General features: G+C 41.9%; 1 protein-coding gene across 1 annotated transcript in view; it reads right to left on the bottom strand.

The window, feature by feature from the left end:
* LOC114361226 (centrosomal protein of 104 kDa) overlaps positions 1-19,018 on the bottom strand; it is a 37,354-nt gene that overhangs the window by 2,467 nt on the left and 15,869 nt on the right. Inside the window, exons 13-20 of the mRNA XM_028316211.1 lie at positions 17,236-17,449; positions 7,825-8,020; positions 7,217-7,422; positions 6,618-6,795; positions 5,396-5,635; positions 4,698-4,797; positions 2,610-2,749; positions 1,955-2,050 (exon numbers count right to left, since the gene is read on the bottom strand). Coding sequence (XP_028172012.1) covers positions 1,955-2,050; positions 2,610-2,749; positions 4,698-4,797; positions 5,396-5,635; positions 6,618-6,795; positions 7,217-7,422; positions 7,825-8,020; positions 17,236-17,449 — 1,370 coding nt within the window. The remainder of the gene's footprint in view (positions 1-1,954; positions 2,051-2,609; positions 2,750-4,697; positions 4,798-5,395; positions 5,636-6,617; positions 6,796-7,216; positions 7,423-7,824; positions 8,021-17,235; positions 17,450-19,018) is intronic.

Raw genomic sequence — 19,018 nt, 5'->3', positions numbered from 1 at the left:
CCCATCTCATGCTTAGGGGCCACGGTTTAAAATAGCGTGGTTGCATAGAGCCTGCAACGGGCAACCGCGTGCGCTGCTCATACCAATTTTCGATACAAAAGCAAGTGTTGGCGCCCTCACGAGTTTTAGCGGATTTCCATGTGGTAGCGGGAGTAGACTTAAGGGAAATCTTTGCTTCTCCGACGGTTAGTTGTATGTGGCATGCTCCAGAGTATGCGCACACAATAGCCTGGTGGTTTTAGCACCCAAAGGAAAAACAAAAAACATTGTTTACAAAGAAATCTGCGGTAGGTGTAGTGTTTCAATTTTGTTGTAGAAAGATATCATAATTTTGTAAGTATTCAAATATTGAAACGTAATAATTTGTAGGTTTTATATTAAAAAATATAATAATTTAACAAAATTTAAATTTTTTTAGAATAATTTAATTCTATTAGAACCATTTTCCACTTCTTCGCGGAAAAAGTCGCGGGTAAAAAGCTAGTATGAAATATGTAGTATTGCCCGCGGCTTTACCAGCGTGAAATTTAGTTTGCCACAGATCGTCATAAATATTTTTTTATTCTGGTCGACGCTAGGGATGGATGAGCGTCGCTGTCGCTGGCGACAGAGTCTTCTGGTTAAGGGTTCATGACGTAGTTCTCAGGCAAAATGAAATCCACTCATAGAAATGAATAAACTCAGTGTATTTACGAGAATAATTACACACAGCACTAGAGTCGTATCGGAACTGAGTGAACCAACGGTCTTGCGATAGGAACGTCCGACCCGAATGATAGTTGAGCACAGACTGCCTAGTACTGCTGTACTGTACTGTAAAGTTTCATCAAAATTTGTTCAGTAGTTTTTGCGTGAAAGAGTAACAAACTTCAAAACATCCACACAAACTTTCGTATTTATAATATTAGTAAGACTAGTAAGAAGAAAGATAGTAAGATGAATTATTTTAGTTATTTGTTAAATAATAATAATATTTATTTATTTCTTTCTTAGCTCTGTCTGATAATAGATCTGAAGGAGTTGCAATGGCCACCTCCATTGCAAATCCATAACAAAACAATAGAACCCTATGGAGTTTGGGCTTGTGTAATTCGCCTTGACGAATACTTCGTCTAGGTAAATGATATCCAGGGTCCGATGATGGAGCTGTAAGGGGGCAGATTTTTTTTCACTATGTGACTGTTTTTATTTTGTACTTAATATAATATATTTTACATAATTATTATACCTACTCGTGTTTCATTATTAATCGAAATAAGTATAAAAATCTTTAAAAGACTAAATAAACTCTATTAAAATTTTAAATTAATTTATCAAGTTTTAATACCGTATTCTACCTTAAAATTAATAACTTATATCAATTCTTAATACGGACACGGCTCAAGATTTTTTTGTCCATTTCGGCGTTCTTTTTACTCTTTTGACGTTGCGTTGACAGTTTTTACCTAAATTCGCGCGGAATATTTTTGTGAAATGGCTCTTAAGCAAGCATCGTTTGTGAATTCGGATGTAAGCAACGTTTGTACTCGAAGACATTATAAAATTAATAGGAAATAACTGAAGGCTTAGTTAGTGTGAGTTTACACCAAACGTCGACACTAGCGAGCGAATTAAAAAAATATGAAAATTTTAGTTCTTAAAAGTTTCCGCTAGGGGCGCTGTACAATCCGTCATAAAATTAATGTCACTTTTTACGCAATCGACATAGAATGCGTTTGAAGTAAACTCACACTAACGCCCGTATTCACAAACATTACTATGAGGTCTCACAGTGCGCGTGGACGCACAGGGTGACATACGAACCAATCACAGAGCTCTATTCAGCGCTGTGCGTTCGTATTGCTGCTTCACATAAGCAAGCATAGTTTGTGAATACTGGTGTAAGCCCTCTGGATGAATATGCTACAGGAAAGGAAAGTAGACAAAGACGGAGAAAGGGACCACTCATACTCACGTATGCAGTTGATATGATAGTCGCTGTCTTCAGTGCTGAGCGCGGCGCCGCATTTAGTACACGCCTTCCAACTACCCTCACTCATTGTGCATTCCTCTGAAAACGCAAAAATAATACTTAAAATTCAGTTACTCTTCTGGCCCATAATTTTACATTTCAACATCAGGTTTTTTTATTCAAGCCACAACTCACTTAACAGATCGTAACCCAGTAGCTTGCGCCCCGATTGTACTAAATATTTTTAACTGCACGATGAACGAACATCAGCTGTTTTGGCAAATCCGTATCGCGGTGTCGTTTTGACAGTTAGTTTAAACGAAGCTGTAACGTAAACGAAGCGCAACTGAGCCTTTGAGCCAAAGCTGACAGAAAGCTACTTTTTCTCACACGCAAGTCAAATATGTTTGCTTCACCAATATTTGCTGTGTTCTTAGTTTAAAACTAAGGTGTTCGAAATTTTAATGAAAAGTGCATAAATCCGTTGTTTCGTGTTTGTTTACGAGTGAACTTTACCGCGAGATACCGAATTGCACATCAGCTGGAATTAAAATGGAGCGTGACTGGAGTGTAGACTGGATATGAAACGCGAACGAATTGGAGACATTACAAATTAGCGCAATCGGAGCCCTGAACTCACCCAGCAGCTTTAACTCACCCAGCAAGTGTTGGTGCAGCACCCTGGCCTCTAAGGCCACGCGGCAGCGCGGGCAGCGTGCTAACAGCACGCAGCGCCGCCAGTAGTGTGCCTCTAAGGCATCCGCGCGCACGCGCCGCCCGCACCACGTGCACGTTGTACTACAAGAAGGAAGTAGTAAAACCACGTGTACTTTGTTCTAATATAGAAGAAAAGAGGTGAGTGAACAAAGGCAATCGTAAAGAAACACTTGAAAATGGTTTTGAACTGGAACTCTTGAACAGTATCTATCACTTCAGAGAGAAGCAGATATAAAAACTTGAATTGGGTAAGTATTAAACATTTGAACTTAAACTCTTTAATAATTCATCGCAACTGCAATAACGTCGTTTCCCAGGTTCTTCATTTTGGCTACTAAAACTACCGGGATCTAACGTCGTTTCCCAGGTTCTTCATTTTGGCTACTAAAACTACCGGGATCACCGGGATGGCTTATAAGTATTGTATGTGATCCGGGGGAAAGATCTACTAACACAAAAACAAAACTTCAGTTTGAACTGAACTGAACCAACTTACTGTAGCTACACACCTCAGATCATAGAAAGAGAATAGATATGAAGTCGCGCGTAACTACAACGAGAACCAGTGTCCCCACATTTCCCCCACCACAGCTCCCACACACACATTCAACTGTGTAAAAACAAAGCGACTGAGAGTCTACGACAACATGTGCAACCGGCTTAAAAGTGCTGTGATTGGCCAGAAGGCGTGCCTTATGGCCAATCAATGGCCGCGTGACGTGACGCACACTTTGAAAAAAGCAATTAGAGAGAAGAAAGATAAAATGGAGTCGATAAGATATCGATACTTTAAATCCTGGGGGCAAGGCTCGAAATTGGTTTAAAAATGCTTGTATGAAAACCTTTTTATTATTATACGTTATTATTACGTTCTTTAACGATTTTTGCATAAAGGAGTCAGTTCCATTTTGTATGGACGAAAAACTCACAATCAATTATTGGGACTAAATGAAGTTACCTTATATTAATTTACCCCAACCAAAGCTCAATGTCGTTATCGATGGAGTATAGAAGTTATAGACTGACAAAGTTTGTATGAAAAGTCATGGGTTAAGTAGGTACTTGCGATTTTTACCAGTATTTACAATATTGGTAATATATTATTATTTACTTTAATAATAATAACAGGATCACTGTAATTATTATTAACTACTATCGCGCATTAACTTTTTAATTATGGCGAAATTCGTACCGCCTATGTTTATCAAAAATAATGCCTATATTAGGCTTTCAACTAGCTCTTATAGTAATTACATAGTTGACAGTTACTAATCCCTTCTACTATTGTTATTGTTTTTGTAAAAACTTAAAAATCGCAAGCAACTCATGATTTTTTCATTCAAAATTAGAAAATAGAAAATAATAATTTACTTCTATTTATCGATAATAGGAAACCGTATTAGAACACGAGCCCTGCACTATGTTACGACCGGCACATGCGGCCGTACTGTGTATTTTCACGCGTCAGTGGATATCGGAAGAAATAAAATACATTGCGCAGTAGTTACGCATGACATAAAGTGGTTGCTAACTAAATCGTCAATGTACAACGTGTTTGAATTTTTATCACCACTAATTTCGATATCGCAGTAAATGTCACGGCACTGAATTCGTTCGTAAAAATGTTTAGTTTTTTTTATTTATAAGCAAAATACCAATGGATTTGCAATACTTACATGTGGTAAATGACTTCATTGTTCCTGTAGTTCTTCGTTTCACTTATGTTATTGCACGTTACGACGCATTATCCAACAATATCGAAGAACATTTCCTCAGTACGACTGAATCGCGACTAACCTGGCGTCGCGGGCGATGTTCGTTTCTGGGCATATCGCGGAGACACGCGCCACGCCCCCGTTTCACATCTATTCCCTTCTATGATCTGAGCTACACACACTACAACATACATAATAGTTAAGGCCAAGTTTCGTCCAAAGAAGTGCCTATCTGTTGAAGAGAGCGTTTGTTCGTTTCACCCAAATGACGTCCACTGGCACAAAGGCATCCCTCAACTAATTCATTTACTCACTGGCAAATCGGTTCTGGGGTATTGTCGCTGGGCACATCCACCGGGCCTCCGTCGTAGCCTTCGTACTGATGATCGCTGCTCACCATTTGCTGTCGCCTACCTGTAGTATGAGAAACCAAAGCTGGAATCATCGAATCGAATTCAGAAGACAGTCAAAGACACCAAGACCTGTGTTTGCTTTGGTTCATGGGTTCCTGCAAACCAGTTTCTCTTTAAACTTAGGTTTGAATTGTACCAGAGGAGGACACTGGGACACTTTATTTCATTTAGAGAGGAACCAGAAACTACATCAAACAACGTCATGATGCAGCCCTCGAGTCTTCATTTAGCCAGTTAGAATGACACGAAATTAATAAAAAACTTTGAGCAATGGTTAATTAAGAAAGAAAGTCATCAGAGACGGTAGCTTTATTGTTATCTTTGATACCAAATAATTATTTTTTCTTTCTTTCTTTCTTTCAAAGAACATGATCACGACAAAATTCACAAACATTAGTATGAGGTCTCACAGTGCGCGTGAACGCACAGACTCACCCTATGAACCAATCATAGATCTATTCAACGTTGTGCGTTCTATTTGCTGCTTCACTTAAACAAGCATCGTTTATAGGTATACGGGCGTAAGTTAAACCGGTTGGCTCTCCCAAGGACAAATACGAAACTCTAGCTAGAAGGAAAATTTAAATTTAAAATCTTACCAGGACTATAATACCCGCTCTCATCCATCTGGCTGTGGTCATCCAGGTGTAGATTCCGTAACCCAGCCACCAGCTTCGGGGATTCCAGAACGCTTTCCCTGAAGTACTCTGCTTTGACCTTGGGCGAGTCCAGACTCCGACAGTCAGAGTCGCAACGCAGATCGTTTCTGGACATCTGGGGAGAGTCCATTGGGAGAGAATCCATGCTGCGGACGTCGTTTTTGGAGGTTTTTGGGGACCCTGCAAGTTTAAGGCTGGTTAATCAGGAAGACGGATGCTGGTTCCGAAGGGTATCGGAACAATAGTGTCATGTAAGACGCTTTAAAGTGGCATCAAATCAAAAGTACCACTTTTACCGCGTCAAAAAATTGCTTGTCTAAAGAAGGACTTGTTTACTAAGGGCATCGTTGTACGAATGATAGCATATCAAGTAAAATACGGTACTCTTGTAGCGGAGTTTTGGGTGACACTGTACCTATATAGGTTTGTTATCGACACGACATGAAGAAGTAAAATACGGTGGCACGTGATTATAAGTAATGATTTTGAACATTGAGTCTGATTTTCGGTCAACTATATTCAATTACTTAACTTGTGGTTTGATTAGCGGTCATAGTGTTTTATCCTATCGACAATGTGTCAAATAAGTAGTTTATGGTGCATCGCTCCAGAAAACTTCTTCTTTCCCTTAAAAGAAAATCCTATCTGTACCGTTTCTGTGTAAACTTACCTAACGTAGGAGAGTCCCTGTAATCTATGTGCAGTGGCTCGTAGACTGTGACGAGGCGTTCCTTCAGCTGTGGCTTGAAGGGCTCGTGGTCGTAGTGGATCATGGAGTGTACCTTGGACTCACCTAACGTAGGAGAGTCCCTGTAATCTATATGCAATGGCTCGTAGACCGTGACGGGGCGTTCCTTCAGCTGTGGCTTGAAGGGCTCGTGGTCGTAGTGGATCATGGAGTGTACCTTGGACTCACCTAACGTAGGAGAGTCCCTGTAATCTATGTGCAGTGGCTCGTAGACCGTGACGGGGCGTTCCTTCAGCTGCGGCTTGGAGGGCTCGTGGTCTTAGTGGATCATGGAGTGTACCTTGGACTCACCTAACGTAGGAGAGTCCCTGTAATCTATGTGCAGTGGCTCGTAGACCGTGACGGGGCGTTCCTTGAGCTGTAGCTTAGAGGACTCGTGGTCGTAGTGGATCATGGAGTGTACCTTGGACTCACCTAACGTAGGAGAGTCCCTGTAATCTATGTGCAGTGGCTCGTAGACCGTGACGGGGCGTTCCTTGAGCTGTGGCTTGGAGGGCTCGTGGTCGTAGTGGATCATGGAGTGCCGGTTCTCCGCGTTGCGGCTGGCGCGTCGGAGGACCACCTCGGAGGTTTGACCCTCTTGAAAGTGCACCTGGAATAGAAAATGATGAGTGTTGTAAATAGAGTGAGATTGGATTCTGAAACTGATATTTTCTTATTTAGCTTAGCAGTCACGGATGATGAGAATGGCTAACGTCCGTATTCACAAATGATGCTTGCTTATGTGAGGCAGCAAATCGAACGCACAGCGTTGAATAGAGCTCTGTGATTGGTTCGTGTGGGTGACTGCGTCAATTTAATGTATAATGCGTATTTGTTCGTGGTTTAGCCAGGAAATACCAGCCTCGAATTACTTACTAACGTGACCTTAAGCTTAACAGCCATTATCTGTCCGATCTAATCGTATCAAATACTAGCTATGACTGTCCAAAAAGTTTGAAACCAGGCTGCAGGGACCCCAGTTAGTTACAATAACAACCCTCATGATAGAAGCAGAAGCTACTGACCCTTACCTTCTCAGAAGCGCTGACTGTAGACCGCGGCGAGTGCTTCGGACTGACGGCGCTGTCCAGCCTTAGTTTGTTGTACCCAGGGTAGTTGGAGAAGTCTTTCGCAGTTCTTGAAGGGGTGTACCGCTTTGTAGGGGATTTCTTGAGGCTGCTTTTCGTTCTGGATGTTGTGTAGCTTCCGCTGAGGCTTGAAGGTGCTAGAGTTCCTCCTAGGAAAGGTATACCTAGGTACTTAATTTTTGTATATTTTTTAAATCTAGGTAATACCTAAAAGAATTGGACATATTACTTGACCCTTGGACGAATTATTCGTCTAAGACTTGACCATCACTGCCCCTGATAGTTGAAAAGATGCATCTAACATTTTTTTCGGATATAAGTTAAACTCAAGGACATCTAAGAATTAACCATTTAAATTATTAAAAACTTTTTTATCTCCGTTGTGACTTGGTGCTAAATGCGCCCTTTTGAACTATCGGGCATATAGCAGCATCCATGGACCTATTATAGGTCCATGGCAGCATCTAGGAAAAACTGTAAAAATCAGTATAAAATATACAAAGCCAAAGATTTTGATAGTAAAGATATACCAAACTAAGTGAAAGTCTTACCAGAAGACGCCATAGACTTCAAGCTGTAAGAAGAAGTGGCGCCGACTGAAGAAGACATCCCGAAAGACGCGGTCATACCGCTGGTGGTGCCACTGCGGGTGGACTGAGTGACGCTGGCGGTTTCCAGAGATGAATCCGCTATCGACTGGTCTCCGTTCAACAGCTGTTCTTCTGTCGGAGCCTGGTTGAGCATTTTCTGCAAAGCGGAGAATTACTGAGGAAAATGAGAAGTCGTAGTCAGGGTTTAAAAAGCTGGAAAGGTCTCAGTAAAGTGCCACAGCGTCACTGAAACGTACGGGCAAGCGAGACGATAATAATATCATGATCTTGTGTATTAAAACTTGTTTATAAAAAGTTTTATGCTTTTAACTGTTTATCCATTCGAGTTCCTAAATATTATTTAGAAAGAGTCTTAGCAAAAAGGGAAAACATAATACACAAGTAGTTAGTAGATATTGTCGACAGCTTCGTTAATGAATAGTTCGTTAATTAATTATCTCGCAACAAAATTGGCAATAGAATGCTTGAAATATTTTCATATGGACCATAGTCTTCAATTCAAGGGAACTACCCTTTAGTGCATCATCGCAAAGACAAGATATTTGTACACATAACAGTGACCAGTATAAAAATAAATTTATTTATTTATTTATTCATGAACTAGCGGCCGCCCGCGACTTCGTACGCGTGAATCTCGTTCCCCCCCCCCCCTTCATCTATCTTACGCGGTTCAGATTTTTTCATACAAATATTTTTTTCCGCTAACTCCCGTTCCCGTGGGAATTTTGCAATATCCTGTTGTAACTAAGCTTTAAGTTTACTAAGGTACCTGCATGCCAAATTTCAAGAGTCTATCTTACGCGGCTTAGATTTTTTCATACAAATGTTTTTTTCCCACTAACTCCCGTTCCCGTGGGAATTTTCTAATATCCTGTCGTAACTAACCTTAAAGTTTACTAAGGTACCACCATGCCAAATTTCAAGCGTCTAGCTTAAGCGGTTTAGATTTTTCATACAAAAGGATTTTCCCGCTAATTCNAGGGAGGGTTCAAGTTATACCTAGCTTCTGGCCTAGGAGGGGGGAGGGTTCAAGTCATACACAGCTTCTGGCCTAGGAGGGGGGAGGGGACAAGTCATACCTAGCTTCTGGCCTAGGGGGTTATGTATGTTTATATCCGTTGTCTAGTACCCATAGTACAAGCTTTGCTTAGTTTGGGACTAGAAGCGCAGTGTAAAATGTCCAAGGATATTTATTTATATTATTATCTATCTACCCACCTTTGTCCACGGCGGCGGCGAGCGACTCGACGTCTCCGGGCGCAGCAGGGCGGCACGTAACGCAAACGTATCGCCCGCCGTCACCGCTCGCTACCAAGCACTGTGCGTGCGCGCATACGCTGCCGCATAGCAGGCACAGCGACGTGGGTGCTTGTGGGCGCTAAGCCAGGACGCGGGCAGAAGCTAACTAGTGTTCTTTTGACGTATCTTTCATTGACCTAAATGACTTGACGTTTAGACAAAAGTGAATTTTAACTTCGAAATCGAGTGTCGTAACTACGTACGTACACAAATTGCCGAAACGAAGCGATTTTGAAATTGCAAATGTCACTTTTAACAACTTGTCTAGGGGTAATCAGCTCACCTCCTAGACAAGTTACAAAAAGTGAAAGTTTTAAATTCGAAATCGCTTCGCGGAACGAATACACTCTGCATAAAAATCGTCTAAGCGAAGCGATTTCGAAATTAAAACTGTCACTTTTTGTAACTTGTCTAGGAGGTGAGCTGAATACCTGAATACTAGCTTCACGTTTTGCCACTCATCTAGAGGGACTGACAATGACATTTGAAGCTCCTTAGAAATAGTTTTCACACTGGAGCAGTAGAATGAATCCGTTTCATTTGGTCCATACCTAAAGCAACACCCTGTATCTTCCGTTTGATCCACTCTAGCGCCACCCTGTATCTACCCACCTTTATCCACGGCGGCGGCGAGCGACTCGACGTCTCCAGGTGCAGCAGGGCGGCACGTAACGCAAACGTATCGCCCGCCGTCACCGCTCGCTACCAAGCACTGTGCGTGCGCGCAAACGCTGCCGCATAGCAGGCAGAGTTTGATGTCCCATGGCCTGCAAAAAACAATTATTTTCAACAAAGAGTGAAGCGACGATAGCCGAACGGTGAAGGGGTCGGACTGGCCGACTCGTGATCCGAGGAACGCGGGTTCGATCCGTTCAACTTCCACGTGGGGTTAGCGGGATTATCTATACAGGGTGTTAGGTAAATGGGTATATGAGCCGACACTAGCCTATGTTAACATGGGCATATAAATGGTATGGTGAAGTCAGAAATTTGATATCATCATTTTATTTTTTTTAATTTTCATACAAAATAAATTTTATAAAATCCGATTTGTATGAAAATTAAAATAATTAAAATGAGGATATCNAAATTTGATATCATCATTTTATTTTTTTTAATTTTCATACAAAATAAATTTTATAAAATCCGATTTGTATGAAAATTAAAATAATTAAAATGAGGATATCAATTTTCTGACTTCACCATACCATTTATATGCCCATGTTAACATGGGCTAGTGTCGGCTCATATACCCATTTACCTAACACCCTGTATAAAAGAAAGTCGTGTTAGTTACTCCACTTATAACTCAAGAACGGCTGAACCGATTTAGCTGAAAATTGTCAGAGAGGTAGTTTAGAGCCAGGAGAAGGACATAGGATACTTTTTATCCCGTTCGAAATAAAAAAAAAGTCTGCTTATTTTTTGCCATTAAGGCGGAACAAAGTTCGCCGGGTCAGCTAGTTAGTAATATATTTATGTACTAGCAGCCGCCCGCGACTTCGTACGCGTGGACCCCGTTTTTTCGTATAATCCTTTCGTAGCGGATGCCTACGTCATAACATTTACCTGCATGCCTTTCAGCCCGATCCGTCCAGTGGTTTGGGCTGTACGTTGATAGATCACTATGTCAGTCAGTCAGTTAGTAAGTCAGTCACCTTTGACTTAGATTCACAAAAAAATATTATTTTAAAAAACGCTTTAAGACCCGGTTTTCACCAAAGTGGAGCGGAGCAGAGATGTGTTTTTAATAAACAATCAGATTTAATTATTTCCACATCTCTCCGCCCCGCTTTGATGGAAGTGGTTTGAGCGGAGAAGAGATGTGCCGGGGCCAAACAAGACTGCGTAAAAAAGTGACATTAAATATATGATGGACTAGCTTTTGCCCGCGGCTTCACCCGCGTGAAATTTAGTCTGTCACAGATCGTCATATAAATTATAGCCTGTATGTTATTCTGGGTTATAAACAATAATACTGTAAAGTTTCATCAAAATCCGTTCAGTAGTTTTGGCGTGAAAGAGTAACAAACATCCAGACATCTAAACTTTCGCATTTATAATATTAGTAAGATTGTACAGCGCCCCTAGCGGAAACTTTCAAGAACTAAAATTTTCATAATATTTTTTAACGCGGTCGATAACGAATGCGTTTGACGTAAAACACCCTCCCGCGCCGCTCCCATACCTCAGGCACTGATTGAATTAAGCGTTAGTCAAAGTCAAAGTCAAAATTTCTTTATTTGTTTAGACTAATAAATAGTTCTTACAAATCGTCATTCTGCTCTTAAGGAGCCTCTACATGTCTCATAATCTTTTTACCCCACCAGCGCTTCGAGACCAACATTTGGCAAGTGCTGAGAAGAAGCGCCGCAACAAACTCAGTCACCACTGTCTGCCGGTTAATATAAATAAATAGAAAAAGCAGCTAGACCTACAATTGAAAAAAAAAAGCACAATCTCACCCGTTATCGGAGTCGTGGTCCCTGCCTAGCGGACAGAGGCATTCTGGCAAGCTGCAGGTCAGTTCCCGCTCGTATATTTCAGCAAACGCATTTTGTTCTAACTCCCACGCTGCATCTCTGCAAACATCATCATAGTCAATTCAAATCAAATATTTTTATTGTAGCTAAGTACACACGGCCACACTGTTAACTATCCATTTCCGTTTTGGCTCTCGCTCTAATCAAATGGTGATTCTTTGCGATAGAACGAGATGACATGACTGGCAATGGGCAGTTAACACTGTTGCCGATGGTACATACAGGTCATTCAATAAAATGTTGTTCAGCTACATCATAGCATATTGGCGTGCAACAGAATAATTTTTTCATGATTCAAGAAGTGAACAGGTCATTCACGCCCGTATTCACAAAATCAAAAATATTTATTCAGTTTAGACCACAAGTGGCACTTATGAACGTCAAAATATAGTAAATAATAATAAAAAAAGAAAAAGGTAGACCTTACAAACGATGCTTGCTTAAATGGAACAGCAAATCGAACGCACAGCGTTGAATAGAGCTCTGTGATTGGTTCGTGTGTCATCCTGTGCGGCGACGCGCACTGTGAGACCTCATAGTAATGTTTGTGAATGCGGGCGTTGGCTGGAAAGTCGAGCACCGTTTCGTTTGTATACCTCAATGATCGGTACTGTGCCGATGCGATAGGGCTGACTGCTACAAGCTACTGTGTTGCCATCTAGCGCACCACACTCGTATTTTTTTTCTTTCCATTGCGAATAATTCTTAAAATGGGTGAGGAATACGCACGCGTACACACGGCCACACTGTTAACTATCCATTTCCGTTTTGCTCTCGCTCTCATCAAATGGTGATTCTTTACGATAGAACGAGACGACATGACAGGCAATGGATAGTTAACACTGTTGCCGATGGTACGTGGATTAAATATCCCAGGAGACTAAGCCGTGCGTGTTTTGTTTTCGATGCCTACTCAGGGATATGAACAGGCCTGCTTGGGCTAGTAAATATTAACTTTTTATAGAGGTTATAAAATAGGGTATTTGACACCACCAATCAATTGACGTACTTTTTAAAACTGTCAAAACGAGACTCTCCCATAGATTTTGTATGGCAATACTAGCATGTGACGTCACAATTTTGTCAACTCAATGAAACTACTTTTATCAATTACAATGCAACCAAAAATCTTAATTTACAGGTAATTAAAGACCAGAAAGAAGTGTCTTTTTAAAAAGGTTGTGCTTTAGAATTATTGGGGAATGGTGTCAAATACCCAATTGATATTAACTAATTTATCTTTATTTTTAGATATGACTTACCTGTCAGGCACATAGTATCCCTGACTAATGACGGCTTGGTAGAAGTTTTCCTTATCGTTGCAGAGAGGACACTTGAGGTAGTGCATGCCCGCACTTAGCGCCATTCTCTGCGAAACAAATCAAAAATGAATATTAAAAAACTTTTAAAAAAATAATATTCTATTAACCGCTTGAGTCCCAGACGGCATTCATTAATGTCATAACAATTGATTAACTATTGTGTCTAGATTCGCGGGCCTTGAAGGATTAAGACGTTCCAAGCCAAGTAAGTTAGTGAATGAGGTGAGTGAATAAGTGAGTGAGTGAGTGAACAAGTTAGTGAGCGAGTGAGTGAGCCAAGTAAGTTAGTGAATGAGGTGAGAGAGTGAGTAACGGAGTGAGTGAGTGAGCCAAATAAGTTAGTGAGTGAACCAAGTAAGGTAACGAACGAGTGAGTGAGCCAAGTAAATTATGAGTAACGAGTGAGTTCCAGTGACAAGACCTATAGAACCGTTGTCTGCGGTTGAAGGTCGTTAGCCCTTAGCGACTGCTGAACCGATGTGTGACCGAATAGTGAGAGCCATGTAAGTTAGTGAGTGAACCAAGTAAGTTAGCGAACGAGTGAGTGAGCCAAGTAAGTTAATGTGCGAGTGAGCCAAGAAAGTTAGTGAATGAGGTGAGTGAGTGAGTAAGGGCGTGAATGAAGTAAGTTAGTGAGCAAGTGAGTGAGCCAAGTAATTTAGTGAGCGAGTGAGTGAGCCAAGTAAGTTAGTGAGCAAGTGAGTGAGCCAAGTAATTTAGTGAGCGAGTGAGTGAGCCAAGTAAGTTAGTGAGCGAGTGAGCCAAGAAAGTTAGCGAATGAGGTGAGTGAGTGAGTAAGGGCGTGAATGAAGTAAGTTAGAGAGCAAGTGAGTGAGCCAAGTAAGTTAGTGAGCGAGTGAGCCAAGAAAGTTAGTGAATGAGGTGAGTGAGTGAGTAAGGGCGTGAATGAAGTAAGTTAGTGAGCAAGTGAGTGAGCCAAGTAATTAAGTGAGCGAGTGAGTGAGCCAAGTAATTTAGTGAGCGAGTGAGCCAAGAAACTTAGTGAATGAGATGAGTGAGTAAGGGAGTGAATGAGTGAACCAAGTGAGTGAGTGAGCGACCGAGTGCGGCACTGACCTGCAGACAGGATCTGTGGAACCACTTGTCCCTCGCACAGCACGGCGGCCAGAAGGTCTGGTTGGTGGGGTAGCACTGCACTTCTTCGTAGCATATCACGCACAGGGAGACGTGGGTGAGTGAGTGAATGAGTGAGTGAGTGAGTAACTTAGCAAGTGAGTGAGAAAAGATAGTTAGTGAGCGAGTGAGCCAAGAAAGTTAGTGAATGAGGTGAGTGAGTGAGTGACTGAATGNTATTTTGCAAGGAAGATTATTTACACTTGGATTGTGATTAAGACTATAATTTTCCATTACAAAATGGAAAATTATAGTCTTAATCACATTAAACATAGGTACTGTGTGTGTTCAGTGACAATAACAAGGACTAATCAACTAAAAAGCATGAAAAAAAATAATTTTAACAAAAAAATTAAAACCGACACCAACAATCACTTACAAGTAGAAAATAAGTACGTCGTTATTTATTTATTAGGACAATATACCATGATTAATATTTTTGGAGTCGGTGCTGGTAAATTTAAAACCATTTCTTGAGCTTGGCACTAAGATATGACCGACTGACAGCATATTTTCTAATTTTGGTGCTTTAATATAAATTTTGGTGTTCACTTAATTTTGGTGTAAGGAAAATCTAAAAAACTACTGGACAAAATGTNACTCTGGTCCACCCCCAACCAGTCGGGTAAAGGGAAGACTCGAGTCGGTTGCTTGCACCTGATCCTATACGCGAATCCCTTGATATACTGCCAGTAGCCAAGGCTGATACAAAGCTGCTGCTGCTGTCTGGGTTATCTTATGTAGGGCCTAAGCTAAGCTAGGTCTAAGCGTAGTCTACAGCGACCTATTAGGATCTTTATGCTCCGTTTTTTTATTCCCTATCATCCAAAAAAATCCTATCCATTAGGTGAATTAAGCGTCTGCCTTCTAAGTCTTCTGATGCCGGATATGCTGACCCAAGCAGACCCATCCTTACAGTATTGATTCATGGACCCCACATGTATTCCACATGCTCGAGAGCTGTCTTCTGTTGTTAGGCCTATTTTGTGGGACATGTGGTTCGTTCCATAATGCCCAGTTTTATTTCCGCTTAATGAGTTTTCTCCATGACCTTGTGTTTCCCTTTAGGAATGATTTGGAGAGGTTTATCTTATATCGTTGGAGCTTTTCCATTTAGCACTGTGCTTCTTGGATATGGCCATATTATGGCCATGAGGTATGCCGTTAGATAAAGGTAAGTATCGCCTCTGACCCTAGTTTCGCTAGACTGTCGGCTCTCCCATTGCATTTGATCCGTGTATGTCCAGGCATCCCACATCAGGGACACTTTCATGCCTTCCGAGTTTGTTCATCTATCTAGAATAATTCTAGACTCAACCTTCACTGAGGCGATGGCTTTTTGTTTGAGTGCTGCCTGGCTGTGGATCAGGATGTAAATATTGCGTTTTTTACACCCCTGTTCTTTAGTGCACACATATCATAGCGTAGAATTAAGCTTGAAACACTGTAGCAAACCTCCTTAAGCGTTCACTATGTTCGAAGTGTTTACAGTAGACGCCCGTTCCCGTTCCCAAGGCCATCTTTACAGTGGCGGCGTAAGTCCTAAGGCACCCTCTGGTAACCCCCACGATTTTGGGGTTACCTACCGATTCCAAGATTGAATGACAATGACATAGACCGCAGACTTGCTATGATCTTGCGGCGCAGATGCGCCAGTGAGTACTAATCTGTGCGACATGTGTCACCCTCTGATGCTTGGCACCCGGGGCGTTCTTTGTCTTCGTGACTTTGAGCTATCAGTAAACCAGATTAGGCAGTTCTGTTGGGATTTTGGTCCTCTTTTTAGTCATCCCTTGTTCAAGATCTATCCACTTACTTATTAGATCAATCCAAGGGGTTCGCGTATAGAATTAGTTGCAAGCAACCGACTCAGTCTTCCCTTTACCCGACTGGTTGGGGGTGGACCAGAGCCGATAGCAAGATGGAGCCTACATGGACCGGTTACCCCGTAGCTGCCGAAGCTTGCCTGGAAATGGTAAGATGTAAGTGTAAGAAGTAGTGCAGAAGCTGGTGCTGTCTGAAAAAAACAACTAAAACGGTCACAGCCGTAACCTTTGTGCTAAAATATCTCCCGTACTATATGATTGTGAAACCTCATTTTCCTCACACTTACCTTTCCGTTAAATCACTGGTACAATTGTATGTAGAAATAAAAGTGTTAATTAAAATAATAATAATCATTAAGACGTTTAGACAAATTAAAGTTCTTTATATAGTGCTTTCTTCTTATGATATTTTCAATATTAAAATGTATTTAAGCTATTTTCAACCTTATGTCTCACACATAGAGTTCAAAATCAATTGACGAAAAAATACAAATTATGGTAGATTGATGTGCCAGCAACTCTAAATAAATTCTAAAATAATAATCCTTGCTTGCTTATGAACCAAATAGTATGAATTCATGGATAAAATAAATATTTTTTTCCGATGCGCAATAAAATTCGCCCGCTGTGTCCTGAAGAAAAAATTTTTTTCACCTACTTTTTGCGAAAAAAGTACCATACAATGTTATATTTTTATAATCCTGATAAATGTAGCTTTCAGGTCATATTTTTTTTATTAGATTATCTCCAGTGGTTTAAAAGTAAACGACGTTTATTTAAAAAAATACTTTTTGGTTTTTGTGAATTTTACTCAATATTTCAATTTTTTTGTATGAAAAGGCAAAAAGGTTGTTCTAGAAATGAATTCGCCATCCTTTAATTATCCGAAAATGATACCACACTTGCCCTAGTACCCATAGTTTTGAAGATATGGGCCTTAAAGTGAAGCGCGGCGGAAGGAAACTTGCCCCCCCTCCCCCTGCTACCACAGGGGGGGCTCCCGATGTCTACCGACGGAAATCCACTCAGGAGCACCCAAAGAACCACTGTTGCAAAAATGAGCCTTCTATACCAAAGTGGAGGGGTTCTTGCACTAAATTCCCTACTAATTACGGTAGTACCAATTACACTATTCAAACAAGACGTAACAAAGCTCAGAATAACATTTAGGTAATTAAAAACAATTTAACTTAACTTAATTTAGGAAAATATCGCGAAGTAACGTACCTGCATGTCAATTCTATCGAACTGCTGGAACAGATGCCGGTAGATGAGGTTTCTACGTGTGACGGCGTCGTCAGGCGGGAGTTGCGCGCGCACCACGCGCGGGGAACGCGCGTATGCTGCTAGGAGCACGCGCTCCGCTGCCGCGCGCACTGCGCCTGCTGCGTGCTGTGCGCCTGCTGCGCCGCATTCGGCTAGGCGGCGGACTGTGAGGCCGCTGGAACACCAGAGGACTCATCAGACACAACATGACGTGCCGATGGAAGGTCTTCTAGGGGAGGCATTTCTAGGCCACTCGAATCACTACCTCTGAGGGTCTGAGCACTCGTAACACTACACGTGACGAGCTAATGGAAGACGCCCTATACATAAAAGTGTGCAGTGCTGTTCCCAATCGCATTCCTATAATGTTCTTATCAAATTAAAATAGAGGGAGAGCACCACGCGCGGGAAACGCGCGTATGCTGCTAGTAGCACGCGCTCCGCTGCTGCGCGCACTGCGCCTGCTGCGTGCTGCGCGCCTGCTGCGCCGCATTCTGCTAGGCGGCGGACTGTGAGGCCGCTGGAACCACCACACCACAGGGTTAGACAAAGCTCACGTCACACAACCACAATACGTCCCGAAGTAATGGAAAATGCACTGTCAACTGTCAGTCAGACTGCTGCACAGAAAATACACCTACAAGTGTGCATGTGCTATGCCAAAGAACATTCCCTAAATTGATACTATTCCTATCGCATTCATTATCAGATAAAAATAGAGGATGAAAGTGCGTCATCATAAAGGAGTTGCGCGCGCACCACGCGCGGGGAACGCGCGTACGCTGCTAGGAGCACGTGATCCGGCGGCATTCGGCTAGGCGGCGGAATGTGAGGCCACTGGAACACCAGGGTAAAGGGATTGATTCATCAGATACAACATGACGTGCCGATGAAAGATCTTCTAGGGGAGGCATTTCTAGGCCACTGGAATCACTACCTCTCAGGGTCTGAGCACTCGTAACAGTCGTAACACTACACGTGACGAACTAATGGAAGACGCCCTATACATAAAAGTGTGCAGTGCTGTTCCCAATCGCATTCCTATAAAGTTCTTATCGAATTAAAATAGAGAGAGCACCACGCGCGTGGAACGCGCGTATGCTGCTAGAAGCACGCGCTCCGCTGCTGCGCGCACTGCGCCTGCTGCGTGCTGCGCGCCTGCTGCGCCGCATTCTGCTAGGCGGCGGACGGTTAGGCCGCTGGAATGATTAAATAGCACCATTCTTGAGGGTATATCAATCCCCCAATCGGAAATAATCCGGTCACGTTTCCGTAATGTTGTTATGGAATTAGTCTCTGCATAACTACCTATGTATCTACATCAAAAAGAAAGCAAGTGTACGGAGCCAGTAACATAGCAGACGCACCGTAAGGCCACAACAGCAAATCCCAGGGTTGAAGGAATTCAGACAAAAGTGACACATGGCAAACCACTGGGTTAGAGCATGACGAGCTAATGAAAGGCAGTTGCCGGAAATATTCCTGATCCTGAAAATCTGAGAAAAGCAGAAATTCTCTGGACCTGAAGAATATTACCGAGAGCGGCACATACTCAATCATTTGTGCGTCATACTATGTAATATCACTGCGTATAATTTCAATAAAAATTTAAAATGATGATGACACACGCTATCAACAGAATACCAGCATCATAGCAGCCGCTTCCGCTGCAGAAAACATACCATCCCCAGTAACTACAAGTGAAATGTCGAATCTGTATCTTATTTTCGTCACAGTACTCAAA

The sequence above is a fragment of the Ostrinia furnacalis genome, unplaced genomic scaffold, assembly GCF_004193835.3.
Source record: "Ostrinia furnacalis isolate ACB-3 unplaced genomic scaffold, ASM419383v2 OfSCF5472, whole genome shotgun sequence".
In the NCBI taxonomy this organism is placed as follows: Eukaryota; Metazoa; Arthropoda; class Insecta; order Lepidoptera; family Crambidae; genus Ostrinia; species Ostrinia furnacalis.
The sequence above is the reverse complement of the archived record's forward strand: the minus strand, read 5'-3'. Positions and strand labels throughout refer to the sequence as shown.